At 54.9% G+C, this 15,322-nt stretch overlaps 2 protein-coding genes across 2 annotated transcripts; one reads left to right on the top strand and one right to left on the bottom strand.

Annotated features, from left to right (window-relative positions):
• Nucleotides 1–550: 550 nt before the first annotated feature.
• On the bottom strand, nucleotides 551–9,456 carry SNUPN (snurportin 1). Its single transcript, XM_051770339.1, has 8 exons — nucleotides 9,298–9,456; nucleotides 8,983–9,136; nucleotides 8,015–8,119; nucleotides 7,807–7,903; nucleotides 6,845–6,942; nucleotides 6,474–6,551; nucleotides 5,339–5,419; nucleotides 551–1,661 (listed from the first exon to the last, which is right to left on the bottom strand). The coding sequence occupies exons 1-8, from the start codon at nucleotides 9,447–9,449 to the stop codon at nucleotides 1,332–1,334; spliced, it is 1,095 nt and encodes a 364-aa protein (XP_051626299.1). The 5' UTR covers nucleotides 9,450–9,456; the 3' UTR covers nucleotides 551–1,331.
• A 1,249-nt stretch (nucleotides 9,457–10,705) lies between these two features.
• Nucleotides 10,706–14,992, top strand: SNX33 (sorting nexin 33). Its single transcript, XM_051770344.1, has 2 exons — nucleotides 10,706–12,153; nucleotides 14,120–14,992. The coding sequence occupies exons 1-2, from the start codon at nucleotides 10,713–10,715 to the stop codon at nucleotides 14,371–14,373; spliced, it is 1,695 nt and encodes a 564-aa protein (XP_051626304.1). The 5' UTR covers nucleotides 10,706–10,712; the 3' UTR covers nucleotides 14,374–14,992.
• The last annotated feature ends 330 nt before the right edge of the window (nucleotides 14,993–15,322 follow it).

The following is a 15,322-nucleotide window of genomic DNA, read 5'->3' as shown; positions in this document are numbered from 1 at the left end:
GAGAGCCAAGGGTGCCGCTTCCCTCCCGGGGAAGCCCCCCTGCATCCAGGACAGTTCCTGCTGCCCGCTGGTGTAATCAATAGTGGCTGCACAGCCAGATGGTTGCACGCAGCCCGCATGCTTGGCACAGAATCAGCCTTTTTCTGGGAAAAAGTGGGGGTGTGAGGGCAGGATACAAGTGCCCCCACTATCTGCAGGTGGTCATCCCCACTCTCCCTATCTCCTCCAGGGGCATTTCCCTAGAGAGCTGCGATTAAAGTCCCCAACACCGCCTTTAGCCTGATGTTTCATCTCCCCTTTTAATCTCCCTCTGAAAACCAACCTGGCGACAGTGAGAACAATCATTTCATCCTCTTAAAGCCAGGGAGAAGGAGCAGCCAGTGCTTAAAAAAAGTGGGATTGGGCTGGGGTGAGAGGGACAGAAGGGACCAAACTAACTCCGTGTGCAGAGAATCAAACCCACGTAAGCGTTTCCTCTGCTCCAGTCAGCGCTGGAACTGATTTTTTCAATCCCTATTTGGGAGGCACAGCACGCATCCACCCTTAGGTAGCAGGAAGACGCTCAAGAATTTGTCTTTCTGAGAAACCTTTTATTTGGCACGATCAATGGTAGTGTTTTTCAGACCAAAGCCATTCCTTCCTCCCCCCACTGAGAAAAGCCTTGAGGAGAGAGAGGCTTCTGCTGCACTCACTGTGCACAAAGCCCTGCTCCAAGGCAGGTCCTGCTGCGATGCAAGGAAAATTTAGATCGTCCTAAGAATATGTGGGTGTGGAAAGTCCACCCTTTGGATTTACAGAAGCTCACTGCCAACTTTTTGCTAGTAAGAAGCAGACTGACCCCAAAACTTTCATTGTGAAGGCCTCAGAAAACAGCTGGATCAAAGGCCGAGAAGCCCCCATTTCTGGGGTCAGGAAGGTGGGGCTGCTACCTGGGGTCATGAGCAGCAGCTGCACCTCAGAGGTCCGAGCACTGTTCCTATGCTGGAGCTCTGCCAGGGCTTCAGGAGAAGCAGGGTCAGGAGCTGAACTGTATCCCTGCAGCGCGTCCCAACGCACGACTGCCTTAGCAGAGAACCAGACAATCCTGTTAAGGACTCACAGAAGCCTTGGCAAAAAAAAAATAAAAAAACCCCAATGCTAAAAAAAAACAAAAACAAAACAAAAACCCCCCCCCCAAAAAACAGCCCTTGGGGCAAGATATTCCACTGTCATGCCCTTGAAACAAAGCTATCCTATCATCATTACTTTGCCCCCTCTCAGGAGCATGAGGGACAGTGAGAAGCAGGGAGCCTTTTCCCTGCTCCCTCCCCAGGTTGGCCTGTCCCAGCATTTTAACTCTCCATTTGGCTCACTGCTCCGTCCTGGCCCTCCAGAGACTTTTCTGGCTGAGGGGTAGACAAGTGTTCCAGCTCGTAATGTCCGTTCTTCGCGGCCACCACGCTGCTTGGGTCCCCCTTTTCCACCGCCAGCTTTTTACTCCTTTTGCTCTCGATGATCTGCTGGAGCTGCCGCCCGGCATAGCTGGGTTTGGCCGTGAGCGCGGTGGAGGGTACGGTGAGCCCCAGGATTTCAGGGACCATGTAGGGCCGGAGCCAGCCCACCAGTGGGGTGCTGCCGGGGGTGTAGTGGGTTTGCCTGTGATAGAAGAGCAGCCCGTCAACCTGCGGACAGGAGAGAGTGAATGAAAAGGGCAGAGCTGAGGCTCCCGCAGGTGGATGACCGGGCGCCAGGCGACAGCTCTGCTCTCCATTTGCAGGCCAAAACCAACAGCTGGATCATTTTTCCCCAAGCAGTGCAATAAACAGCGGAAGGGAAAGAAGAAACCTGCAGAGCTCCTGCCCTGAAAGATCAGCGACTCCCAGGTGGCTTTAAATTGTCAGAGGCAAACAATTCCAGCCCGCTGTCGGCACAGAGCAGCATCCTCTGGATGCTCTCATCCCACTCTGCAGAAAAGCCAGCAGGTTTCTGAATGAGGCAGCCCACTTTACTGGATTAGGGTTATTTTAAATAATACATTTGGAAAGTAATTAGTCCAAGTGCATGATGCCAAGGAGCCCCGATTCCTAACAGCTCTTTTAACTGGTGTATGCCAATAAAATTCTTAATGTTTCCCAGGAGAGAACTTCTCCAGCAATCAATGACAGTTAAGGGCACTCAGGACTTTGAAGATTTAGGCTTAACTCTTGTGCTACTATTTCCACACTCTGCAGTGCTGCAGCTGTCTGACATTTTCCCCACTTTCCTGCCATGCTCAGGGATTCTCATTCCCCCTCTTCCTGTGCTTCCCAGGGTGTGCTCTGTGAGGCTGGATCTTGTTGTCAGGCTGACTAACGCTGAAGGTGGTGCTCCTCTTAGCTCAGCTTCAAAATCTCTTAAAAAGCCATTTGGCTATGAAGAAGAGTAGCTGAGTGGGCAGAAGAGAGGAGAACAAAAGCCCATCTCGGGATGAATTGCTCCCAGGCCTCTCCCCAAGCCTACAGCCCCCAGAACAGACACCCAGGCTGAGCACAGCACAGAGCAGCATCTATCCATTTCTGCTCCATGGATGCTAACCTATGGTAGAGACAGTAAAGCTCCTGGTACTACTCTGTTCACAATTTTCAGTCACTGTTAACATCTTGCAAAATAATCCCAGAAAAAGGGGGATTCCTCTGCTAGGAAAACATAAAACTAGAACAGAAAGCATCATGATGAACTTGTGTAACCCCTCTGGATATCTAAAGTGCAAAGCTTTTCCCTCCCCCTGCCTCTTGGGAACAGCCAGAATCTGCAGCACCTCAGCATATCCAGCCCATTCCTGTGGATGCGTGGCACTTGATGAGCAAGAGGGATACTCCAGCACCCACAGGAATGTTTTGGTAAAGATCAGAGCCTGGAAACGCCTTCCAGAATGTTCCAAATATCTTCCCCAAGATGGAGAATTCAAAGGAGTTCAGCCTGGTGAAGTTAGGTCATGTTCTCCCTTCCCTGATTTAAGTGACTCCCATATTCCTTCCCGTTTATTTAATTTGTTGGCTGGGTCCCTACCCTGAGTCACTGCAGTGACAGCAGCCACACGAGAACAAGGGCTGACACTGTCCCTAAACGACAGAACCCGAGGAGAGACTGGCCTGGCAGGGTTTCACACTCCACAGCCACGCTTTCCAGATTCTAGATGCTTAACAGTCCTCCCATTCCTTCACACCGGGGTTTCTCAGAGGCTTTGGCTCCCCTGCCTTTGTGGAAACCTGAGCATGGTTTTACTCAGATCTGTGAGAAGGACAGTAGCTCTTAAGATCCACTCCAAAAACCACTTGAAATTCAGAGCCAGTCAACTGATCCAAAGTCCACTGAACTCAAGGGAATAAAATTCTGCTGAATAGAGCGGGTCAGGCCCTAACTCTCAGGTTACAGATTAACTCTGAAGTCCCAAATCTGAAAGCACTGACCACCTCTGCTGCCACCACACACACGAGATTCCTGTCAGGATCACCAGATGCTGGGCCCAAGACTAAGACCACTTCTGTTATCCTTCACTATCCATAACCAGGATCTATTTTCTGTGCCGGTGGTGGAAGCTGTTTTGGGGGATTTTTGGGCTCCCTCTTGTGGCACACCAGAGGGACCCACGGCTCCCTTCATTCTGGAAGCAGCACCATGGTTCCAGTGTGTTGAGCCAATTACACCACATTTCACTTCTTGGGGTTACACCCCAATGTATCAAAAGACCAGGGGGGCAAATCACAGCTGGATTACACATCTGGAGTCCGTTCAGCTCCATCTCCTGCTTCAGAGTTTCACAATGGCCTCTTTCGTAGCCCAAAAGTTTCCCACTGACCACAGCGAGGCAACACTCCTCAGCCTTTCCTCTTGGGACCAGATGCCTCAGGAAGGAATGAAGCTTTTACTCAGGAAAGACAGGAATGACTGTTTCTACAGAGGCACTCAGAGATTTGTCATTAAGCAAGTCAGTTGCAGGAAAGCTGGGACTTTCTGACTCACTCTGATGGCTGTCCTGGCTTTGACAAGCAAAGTCAGCCCTCACAGACAAATTAGTGTCCCTTAATTTAAACCTGCACTTATACTAATGGCTAACTCGGGATGGGGCAGCACAAGAGACTGTCACATCAATGTGGCTTTTGCCTTTGCAGGACAAGAAACCTCTGTGGAGGCTGTTCCTGGTGTGGGGTTGAGACTGGGCACTCCTAGGAACTGCAGCAGACACTGAAGGAGCTTCTGGCTTCCAGATGTTGTCACTGGGCCGGAATGCCACTGCCTCCTCCATCCTCTCCCCCTCCAGTGAGAAGTCAGCCAGGGCAGGCAAAAGCAGCCAGAGCTGATTCCATGAGGGCCTGTGACTCACTGCTCACAACCACATGGAGCTGAGCGAGGTGGCACGTGGATTTGCCTGTCTTGCCCTTCCCCAAAGGTCAGAATAGCACAACAGTTTTGTCAGGTGAGGTTTAGGGTGGATATGAGGAACAGATTCTTCCCTCAGAGGGTGGTCAGGCAATGGAACAAACTCCCTAGGGAACTGGTCATGGTCCTAAGCTTGCCAGAGCTCAGGGACCCTTTGGACAATGCTCTCAGGCACACTGTGGGATTGCTGGGGCTGTCTTCTGCAGGGCCAGGAGCTGGACTTTGATGATTCTAGTGGGTCCCTTCCAGCTCAGGATATTGTATGATTCTATGATTCTACTTCTAAAGCTGATGAAGCGAACACAGGTGTCCTGTTCAGCCATTTCTGTCACAGCCATCCTCCCCCAGCTCCAGTACACCTCAGGCACCCACTCTGAAGACCCAAACCCCTCAGAAACCATTGGGATCTTACCATCAACCTTCTCCTTCCTTCCCAGAAAACAGCCAGGTGCCTTGGACATAGAATATGGAAGCAGCCAGACTAAGGAAACCCATGCAAGCCCACATAAAGCCATGGGCAGTACCAACTTTGGCCCTTAAGAGGTCAGCTGTCCATCACACTGCTATGTGAACATGAGTTGTGCTGCTTCTGGAGGCAGCCTGAGTGTCCCTATCAACACTCATCCTAAAATGCTTTTTCAGACCCAGCCAACTGCAGCAAGGGCAGCACAAACACATGGAATGCCGTGGGTTTAACTCTTGCTTATCTGTGTGGTTGGATGAGGCCTGTACCTGTTGACAAGGCAAGAGATCAACCATGGGCATAAAGGCATCCATCCCACACACAAAGGGAAACGGCAGTGCAGCTCAGCAAGCTTCCTGCAGCTTTGGGAGAGCAAATTCCCAAGCAGAGGGGATGCACCTCTCTCCCAGCACTGGCAGAGGCACAGCAGGGCTGCTGCTGAGGCTGAGGTCCAGGCTCCCACCCGGGTGTTCTCACCTCAAAGGGGAAGTCCATAGCCAGCAGCTCACACAGCCTGTCCGAGGAGCAAGGGAAGTTCTGCAGGCCCACAAATTTGTACTGAAAGAGTAAGAGAGGGTTAGAGGGGCAACTGTGTGGCCTAAAGGCAAACAAGTTGCTGAGTCCAGCACCAGTGCGGAGGCAGCTAAGAAGGAAGGATTCCTCCAGTGCAGGATCCTACATGAAAGGGAAAGGGTGAGGAACAGCTCCCACATGCCCCTGATACCTTTTTTCCCAAGCACCCAAGACTGCACGAAGGACCTTTCAGGAGATGTTCTTTTAACCAAAAGAGAAAATTATGACCTCCAGGCAGGATGCAAAGTAGACAGGCATCTGTTGCAGGCTGCTGGCTCAGCCAAGTCAATCTTTCAACCCAGGAAATGAAAGCTGAAACGACCCCCCTTCATTAGGTAGCTATCTTCTGGATATTCCTGTTGGGAGTCAGAACAGGATGTTCTCTGAACACAGACACCTTCACTGCACTCAGCCCCATTTATCACTGAGATGCTTAACTCACAGGAGCTGCTCTGCTTGGCTGTGCCTGAGCAGAGAAATCCCTCATGTCTGTACCCAAAAACCATGTTCCAAGTGGGTTCTAGGTCTGACCTCCATACGTAAGTCTTCGAAGGAAGACTTTTTATCCTGGCTCAGCAGGGATTCTGGGTGGCAATCCGGCATTCATCCGAACAATTTCAATGATCAGTTTAAACAGAGGGAAGGCTTAAAGCTTTACAAACCCACAAGACTGCAAGAATAAGCCCCAGTGTAGTCAGGCTGCCAACCAACACTGCCCCTGCAGAAACCACACTGGTTTTCCATTCCATTTCAAAGGAAAGCTAAAAACAGCATGGAAGTTAGCTGATACCCTGCAGTGTGATAGCCCTCAGCACTTTGGATGGGGGAAATAAATCCCACTGCACTCATTTACAATATTCAGTGGTTCCATTTACATCCTGACCACGGCATCCCATTTCATCAGATGTACACTTTGAAGCCTGATCCATGAGGAGAAAGAAAAAAAGAAAGAAAGCTTCCGCTTGTGAAAGAAACTGCTGAAGCCTGCTGAACAGGAGAGCTTACCCCTCAGCCTCCTTCTCAGCACAAAGGGACTTACCGGATTAATCCTGCTTGTCTCTCCCAGCCCTTTCTCCTCTTGGATCTTTGAGGACAGCCAGAAGAATCTGAAGTCAGTCTGTGAAAGGACACAGAGAGTTAGTGACCATTCACTACACATCACCCATCAGCACCTGCTGAGTGTCTTCACTCCTCTGCATTCACCTGGGAGATTTACAAAATTGACTCCACCTGCAGAACCAGCACCCCAAACCCTGCTACTGCCCCACAAAACATGTACATAATTCCAGCAGCCCAAAAGCTGTAAAGACGCTGGTGCTTGGGAGAAATATCCACATTTTGCAGAGTGAGCTACATACAGTGCTGGAGCACTGCATCTCAGGGAACAACAGGGAGGCAGGGATTCAGTACCTGGCAATCATAAACAGGGTGTCCTCTCCAGCACATCACATCGAGGATATAGTAGGTTCGCTGGGCCTCATTGTAGATACAGTCCAGGATGGTGTACACTGCACACACAAACACAGGGAGGTCCATACCTGCTCCAGACTCTGCCTAACCCAATTGGCAAATGCCAGGCCACAGCTCTCCAGCATTAATCCTGCCCTGATGTAAGGCTGCCAGGCGCAGAGGGACCCTCTTCTGTTAACAGAAACTGTGACCGCAAAAAGCCTTGAGCCTGAGGAGTCCCATGAGGCTACAAAGGGACCAGCCAGAGGCATAGCAGGCAAGGGCATGTTTCAGAAAATGGCATTTGCCAGGGAATAAACCTCTTTTTTTCTGGGCCAAAAAACTGAACTCCAAGAGGTAGTAAGGAAGATGACAGCACACACAGGTCTCTTTTAGAGGACAGAGAGGATATTGGGGTTTAAGAGGGTCAGTCAATCAGGCTAATTAAAAGATGTGACAGGACAAAGGGCAATGGTTTTAAACAGGAAAAAGGCAGTTTTAGATTAGATGTTAGGAAGAAATTCTTCCCTGTGAGGGCGGTGAGGCCAGAGAAGCTGTGACTGCCCCATCCCTGGAAGTGTTCAAGACCAGGTCGGATGGGCCTTAGAGCAACCCGGGATAGTGGAAGGTGTCCCTGCCCATGGCAGGGAGGTGGAACAAGATGACCTTTAAGATCCCTTCCAAATCCAAACCATTCTGGGACTCCATGTGCTTATCTAGCATAAAGGTATTTGTCCACATCTAGTTATCTCCAGAGATACAGAAACAGGCCTGAGGTTGACTACCTATCAGCACGAAAAAGGGCATAGCTCTGGGGCTCAGGGGAGCTGGAGGAGCAGCACTGAGCCTGCCAGCAAACACATTCCCAGGCAGAAGCAGGCAGCTCCCCTCCCTCTATCCCAAATGTCTCCTCACACCTGTACCTTTCTCTCTGGCTGAGTTGTGCCGGTTCCCCCCCGGCAGCAGGGATGGGAACCTGTTGACACAGAAGCCACTCTTGGTGTAAGCTGCTGTTGTGCCCTGTGAGGAAAGAGGAGAGAGAAAACCCAGTCAAGCCAGCTTTATGTTGGCTGGAAACATAAACCATGTCCTTTAGCAGCTGGTGAGACCCCCACCTCTGCTACCACTTACCCTGGAGGCCACGATGAGTGCCCTTTTCCCCACAGGACACACCACCACAACCCACTCCTGCTCCAGATCCGAGGGTACATCCACCAGCCACTCTGACAGCATCAGCTACAGAGAAACCAGGAAAAAACAGTTAGTAACAACTATCCTGAAGTTATGGACAATGAACAGCTCCAGAATAAAACAAGGAGGTTTTAACTTGGCTTCAACAGCTACACTGGGCGTTTTAGAGGCAGCTGGCACTGCTTGTCACCCCCAAAAGGGCTCCTTCCCTCTCTCTCTGTCTCCCTAATCAACCTCAACCTGCCTAACACACTCCTCAAGTCTTTCTCTTGCTTCCCAGCTGCTGACTGAGTTTCAGACTACAGAATAGGGCTCACAGTCCTTGCTTGGCCACCTCACACCTTGGTCCCCACTCCAGCACTTTATTCTTAAAAACATGAAAGAGCTTAGAGATTCCAAAATATTATGATTAAAGAGCCCAGAGAAACTGACCTCCTCAAACATTGCCCAGGTGGCTGCATGCCTTTTAGGACCAATACAGCACCCAGGCTGATAAAACCCAGCTGAGTTTTCCTTTCCTTCCTGGTGTCCCAGACACGGGGAAAGACAGAAATCTTTAGCTGAGTGTTGCCTAACGGGGTACTAATGCTGCTAGCTGAGCTGAAATCTCCCGAAGTGGGGAATGCAGTGGTGCAGGATTAATGGCTGGACTCAATGACCTTCGAGATCTTTTCCAACATAAATGACTACAGCACACAGGCAGCCCATCTCCATTTGTTTTCCGTTTGAACTCAGCATGTTTTGGAGGCAAACTGAACCACAGTTTCTCTCTGAGCACCAAGTCAGACAGGACACATTCTTCTCAGCCCCAAAACGGCCATCACCGTGGCCTCAAACCACCCCACATCCCTCACCCTGGCCCTGTCTCACACCCATACCCCACCATGGGGACCCAGGTGGCTCCTCACCTGATTGGCGTAGCGCTTGGGCAACTTTTTGCCAGCATCCACGTCCATCTCCTCTTCCTCCGCATCTTCCCCATCCTTCTCGCCCTCGCTCTCCATCCCTGCCCAGTCGTCCTCTGCCAGCCTCCTGGCATGGTTCACGTAGTCCAGCCGCCTCCTGGGGGGGGGGGGAGGAAACAACCCAGCGGGGAGGCAGGTCACCCACCGCATCCCACACCCAAACCGGGCCGCCTCCCCACACGCAGCCCCAGGGCGGCCTAACGCGGCCCGCCCGCCCCCCGCGCCCCCATCCCTGGCGGCGCCCGCTCGCCCGCTCACTCTCTCTGGATGCGGAGGAGGCGCTGCCGGCGCTCGACCTGCCCGGGGCCGCCGCGGGGCTTGTACGCGGCCAGGCGGGGGTGCGGCGCGGCCGGGCTGAAGGGCCCCGCCAGCCCCACGCCCGCCGCCAGCGCCGCGCTCAGCTCCTCCATGGCAACACCCGCGCGCCGGCCGCTTCCGCCCGGGCCGCGCCCGCAGCGCCCCCGCGCGGCTCGGAGGCCCCGGCGCCCCCCGCAGCCCGCTCAGCCCGTGCCTCAGTTTCCCCCTCCGCCCGGGGGCTGGGAAGGGACGCCGCGGGCCGTGACCGGGCACGGCCGAGGGGAATATCCCGGCAGAGACGCGGGAGCAGCCAGTGCCACCGCGGGCGAGGATTCGCGCCCCCGGGACCGGCTGCCTGCAGAGGGCAGCGTGCGGCTGGCCAAGCCGGGCCGGGCTGCTGCTCGCTGCGAACCGGACGGCGGAGCGGGGAGCGCCGCGCTGCCCTGCGTCACGGGAGGCTGGCGGCTGGCTCCGCCACCCCCTCCGGCAACGGGACCGGCAGCGGGGCCGGCATCGGCACCGGCAACGGGACCAGCCCCGGTACCGCCCCCGGCAGCGGGACCAGCCTCGGCACCGGTTCCGCCATCCCCGCTGGCAACGGGACCAGCCCCGGCACCATCTCCCCCACCGGCACCGGCATCAGCACCGGCACCCCCGCCAGCCCCACCGCCGTCCCCTCCACCTCCGTCCTGCGTGAGATTTACGGATTTCAGGGAAAAACCAAACCCCACCAGCCGCCGGGAAAGTCGGCCCGGAAAGGAAATCCCGGGATCACTGGGAGGTTGGGCAGGGTTTGGGGTCGTTCCTGACGATTTCCCAGCACCCACCGACAGCTGGCAGGGGAAAATTTGGGGTGTTTTATCCACAGGACCCCCGAGAAAAGTCGCTTGGGATATATCTCCTCGCTGGCAGCCAGAGGTTTTCCTCACGGAAAGTGAAACCTCGGGATCGGCGTCCCAGCGAGATAAACCCTGCGTGGACATGGCAGAGCCCGGCTCTTGGGCCGGCCGGGGTTCACATCCCGGAGGAGCCGGGGAAACGCCGCTCGCCTGACCAGAAATCTTGTTTTTATCCAGGAAATGTCGTTTTTAACTGGGGAATGTTGTTTTTTAACTGGGGAATGTTGTTTTTAACAGGGGTGCCGGGATCGGGGGGGTCACTTGGACACACGGAACTTGGCGTCACCTCGTAAGGGATTTCTTCTTCACCGTTTTTTTTTTTAATTTCTCTGGGAAACCGGCCAAGCCATTTCCCACAGCGCGTGGTGGTGATCCCGGAGCCGAGCGAGCCTGTGGTACTGCCTGGGGGGGTTGTTTTGGCTGGGGGGATTGCGTTCCGCTGTGTCCCCCCCTCCTCTTCCCGACCCGCGACCGGCCATGGCGTTGAAAGCCAGAGCGCTTTACAACTTCCAGAGCGAAAACAAAGAGGAGATCAGCATCCAGGAGAACGAGGAGCTCGTCATCTTCAGTGAGAACTCCCTGGACGGGTGGTTACAGGGCCAAAACAGCCGCGGGGAGACCGGCCTCTTCCCTGCTTCCTACGTCGAGATCCTCCGCTCCCGGTCAGGCTCCAACTACACGGACTACTCCAGCAGCCCGGCCGGCTCCCCCGGGCACGACTCCTCCTTCTACTCAGCATCCCCCAATCCCGGCATCTCCTACCAGGGCAGTTTTGAGGACGACGACGATGATGATTGGGATGACTGGGACGATGCGTGCACGGTGGTGGAGGAGCCCCGGAGCGCCCCGGGTACCAACGGGCACCCCTCACCCAATCTGCAGTACCCGGAGGCCTATGGCCACCACCAGCATGCAGGTTACCGGCCCAAGCCGGCGCTGGAGAGGCAGGATAGCATGAGCTCCTCCAAGAGGGGCAGCGTGGTAGGGAGGAACCTCAACCGCTTCTCCTGCTTCGTCCGCTCCGGTGTGGAAGCCTTCATCCTGGGCGACGTGCCCCTGATGTCCAAGATCTCTGAGACATACTGCATCGAGATGGGCTCCAGAGGTCCCCAGTGGAGGGCGAACCCCCACCCCTTCATCTGTTCTGTGGAGGACCCCACCAAGCAGACCAAGTTCAAGGGCATCAAGAGCTACATCTCCTACAAGCTGACCCCCAGCAACATCAACTCGCCCGTGTACCGGCGGTACAAGCACTTCGACTGGCTCTACAACCGCCTCCTGCACAAGTTCACGGTGATCTCGGTGCCCCACCTGCCCGAGAAGCAGGCCACTGGCCGCTTTGAGGAGGACTTCATCGAGAAGCGCAAGCGGCGACTGATCCTCTGGATGGACCACATGACCAGCCACCCCGTCCTCTCCCAGTACGAGGGATTCCAGCACTTCCTCTGCTGCCGTGACGAGAAGCAGTGGAAGCTGGGCAAACGCCGGGCGGAAAAGGATGAGATGGTGGGTGCCAGCTTCCTCCTCACCATCCAGATTCCCACGGAGCACCAGGACCTGCAGGACGTGGAGGACCGCGTGGACGCCTTCAAGGCCTTCAGCAAGAAGATGGACGACAGCGTCCTGCAGCTGACCAACGTGGCCTTGGAGCTGGTGCGCAAGCACGTGGGGGGCTTCCGGAAGGAGTTCCAGAAGTTGGGCAATGCCTTCCAAGCCATCAGCCACTCCTTCCACATGGACCCTCCCTACAGCTTGGATGCCCTCAACAACGCCATCTCCCACACAGGCAAGACGTACGAGACTGTGGGGGAGATGTTTGCTGAGCAGCCCAAGAATGACCTGTTCCTCATGCTGGACACGCTTTCCTTATACCAAGGGCTCCTCTCCAACTTTCCAGACATCATCCACCTCCAGAAAGGTAAGGAGGCCTTCTTCTCCCTGGGAACGGCCCCATGTGAGTGGGAACAGCGTGGGGAGTGGGAACGGCGTGGGGAGTGGTATGGGGATGCAATGAGGAAATCCTTTGTTGGGCCATGAAGGGAATGGGAAATGAAGATGGGAATGAGAATGGAAACCATTGTCTGTGGCTCCTAGGGAAGCAGTGTGGTCCCTGCTGGCACAGCCCTCCAGTCACCCCAGCTGGGAGAGGCTGCTAGGGCTATTGGGTCCAGGGTCTGACCCAGTGATGCTGTGGGCTCCATGACTGCTGCTGGTGCTTCCTTTGTGGGGATCAGCATGGGTGTCACTCCTTGCAGACCATTAGCAGGAGCCAGCACCACTGCTGGTGGCTTTGTGGTGACCTGCCCGGCACCTCTTGAGCATCCCACCCACTGCCACTTGTCCCTCCTCATCCTCCCTCCCTGCCGAGGCAGCAGATGGGTGGCCAGCAGGGATACTGGAGCTTGCTCTCTCGGGGCTGGGACATGGCTGGATATGGCCTTGAGTGGGCCAGAGGAGCAGAGTGGGCTGTGCAGGGCAGTGGGATGAGGACATGTCCGTGGGGGATGACACACTGAACCTCCTGGGGACAACCAAGGTCACACTTTTCAGGAGTATGTCCCTGCAATTCTGGGTCCAGGAGGAGTGGGTTAGCACACCTGGGCTGTCAGAGCTCCCTGCATCTCATTTGTCCTAGTTCCCTGGAGTTGCTGGGGTCAGAGGGGGTGAGAAGTGTTTTCTGTGCTCTTCCTGGAGTGAGTGGCAGGCAGGGAGGACTCGGTGGCCCTTTGCACCCAGGCTGACGCAGCTGGGTGTGGGAGCAGGGCCGAAGTCCACACACTCCTCCCAGCCCAGCTGCCCATAGCAGGGAGGGGACACCCACACTAACATCCTCAGATTTTGGGGGACAAGTTTTCCCCAGGGTGAAACCAGGGCTGTCTGTGTCCAAGCACCCAGGGATGTCTGTGCCTCGCTGCATGTCCTTGGGGGAGGCTGGGAAGGCAAAGGGAGCAAGGAGAGTACAATCCTGCCCCAGCAGCTTCTATGCCTTTCCTCCCAGTGTTGTTTACCCATGGAGAGGGGCTGGATCCCGTCCGGAAGCGAGGCTGCGTGGGCAGAGCGGAAGGCAGGATTTGGCCTCCAACCTTTGCTTCTTCCTCCTCCTCATCCTCTCTGCTGGGAGCAGGGCTGGTGCAGCGGGAGCACCGTAACCCCGGGTCTGGTGCTCCCGGCAAGGGGCAGGGATAAGGGAAAAAAGCCCAGAGCAGGCCAGATCTTGTTTTTAGTTTTTTAGCCTCTGTGCTAATGAGGGGGAGGAATGCAGGGCTGGAGCCAGGCAGGATTCTTTCGAAACTGAGCTGTAAAAAAACATGGAGAGGGAAAAACTGGTGTCAGAGCATCAGCTGCCTCTGGGAGAGGGAGATGGTTTCCCAGCTGAGCTCCAGACAGCACCACACGCCCTTCCCCCATCCTGGTTCACAGCCTCCTGGTCTGGAGTCTCCCAGGACTACTCCTGACCCCCATTTATGGGATACCATGGAATATTTGGAGGACAGGCTTGGCTGGGGTGCTTGGCTGTGCTAACAATGCCCCGCATTTTTAGCTTAGCACCCAAAGCCTTGAGTTGTAGCCCTCCAGGAGCCCAGACCCCAAAACCAGCTCAACATGAGGTTGTGTGCTCAGAGATGGGATGGAAAAGGAGCTGGGGAGGCCAGAGTCCAGAGGGGAAAGGCTCCTGGTCTTTCCCTGCCTGGAGGAGAGGGATGAGTTCGATGGGCATAGGGAGATGCAGGTAGATCCCTCCTTTACTCATGTGGGGCAGCTCTGCGCCTCTGCTTTGAGTCCAGGCTGGTGCCCTGGCATGGAGGGCGGTGGGATCAACCAGGAAGGCCAGGGAAGGGTCACACAGATCCGCCAGCCTCTCATCCTGCTCCCTGCCTTGCCAGGCGCCTTCGCGAAGGTGAAGGAGAGCCAGCGGATGAGCGACGAGGGCAGGATGGACCAGGAGGAGGCTGACGGGATCCGCAAGCGCTGCCGCGTGGTGGGCTTCGCCCTGCAGGCCGAGATGAACCACTTCCACGAGCGCCGCGTGGCTGACTTCAAGAGGATGATGCAGTCCTACCTGAGGCAGCAGATCGTCTTCTACCAGCGCGTCAGCCAGCAGCTGGAGAAGACACTGCGCATGTATGACAACCTCTAACGCCTCCACTTGCTCTGCCCGCAGCCTCGCACGCCTCCTCTGTCTGTGGCAGACTGAGAACTGACAGGAACTCATCACGCTAGAGACCAAATAACTTTGGGCTTTCCTCCCCCTTCCCGGGCCTGTGGGGAAGGGCTCGCCCGCGGGTTGGCTGTGCCACCTCTTTCCCTGTGTCCTCCCACCCTGCCATGGGTCTGGTGGGGGCACTGGAGGCTCACAAGAGAGACAGATGTGGAGGTAACAGTGCTGCCCAGTGATTTTTAGCTTTCTGAAAACCCACTCTCCTGGAGCAGAGGCAGGTGCATCCCAGCCTGCTGGGAGAAGTCGTCCAAGCGGTCAACATTTTGCACACTAAAAGCTTTTCTGATGGAAAAAAGAGAAGGAAACAGATCTTTATTTGGAAGAGATTTTTTTGTTCGTTTGTCATGAGATATTTTCAATATTTTCCATTTTTCTGCAGCATTTTTACTGATCAGTTTTTAACTAGATGCCCAGAGGCGAAGGGAAATCTCTTTCTTGAGCATGGCTGCTGACTGGGAAAAGGGAGAAAAAAAAAAAAAAAGGGAAAAAAAAAAAAAGCCCCACAGCCTTTTCAATAAAATTGTTGGTAGAAAAAACACCAACCCGCTTCCCGGAGATGTCTGTGGAAAATGGAGCTGCTTCAGGATCCTGGGGAAAGCTCTGCATCTGAGCATCCCCTGGCTGCCAGTCAGCTTCAAACATCCCTGTGCCATGGAGAGAATGATCCTGGGAGGGGATCCCACAGTAACCACCCTCCTGCTCTTCAAGCAACCCACCAAGGGGCAAATCCTGCCCCGCTTTGCACCGCTCGGGGCCTGGGGCAGCGTGTGGCTGCCTGGGAGGCAGCGGGGCTGGCACGGGGGCCTTGTTTTTGAAGGGAAATGGCTGGGATAAATCACAGCGAGGAAAGTTAGGGCCGCCTTGGCCT

The sequence above is a fragment of the Manacus candei genome, unplaced genomic scaffold (genome assembly GCF_025592945.1).
Source record: "Manacus candei isolate 608988 ecotype Guabito, Panama unplaced genomic scaffold, ASM2559294v1 h1tg000119l, whole genome shotgun sequence".
NCBI lineage: Eukaryota > Metazoa > Chordata > Aves > Passeriformes > Pipridae > Manacus > Manacus candei.
The sequence above is the reverse complement of the archived record's forward strand: the minus strand, read 5'-3'. Positions and strand labels throughout refer to the sequence as shown.

Coding starts and splice junctions, on each gene's coding strand:
- SNUPN (XM_051770339.1), bottom strand. CDS start 9,449: ATGGAGGAGCTGAGCGCGGCGCTGGCGGCGGGCGTGGGGCTGGCGGGG. Junction 6,943..7,806: donor CAACTCAGCCAGAGAGAAAG/GTACAGGTGTGA, acceptor TTGTGTGTGCAG/TGTACACCATCCTGGACTGT. Junction 6,552..6,844: donor ACCCTGTTTATGATTGCCAG/GTACTGAATCCC, acceptor GTCCTTTCACAG/ACTGACTTCAGATTCTTCTG.
- SNX33 (XM_051770344.1), top strand. CDS start 10,713: ATGGCGTTGAAAGCCAGAGCGCTTTACAACTTCCAGAGCGAAAACAAA. Junction 12,154..14,119: donor CATCATCCACCTCCAGAAAG/GTAAGGAGGCCT, acceptor CTGCCTTGCCAG/GCGCCTTCGCGAAGGTGAAG.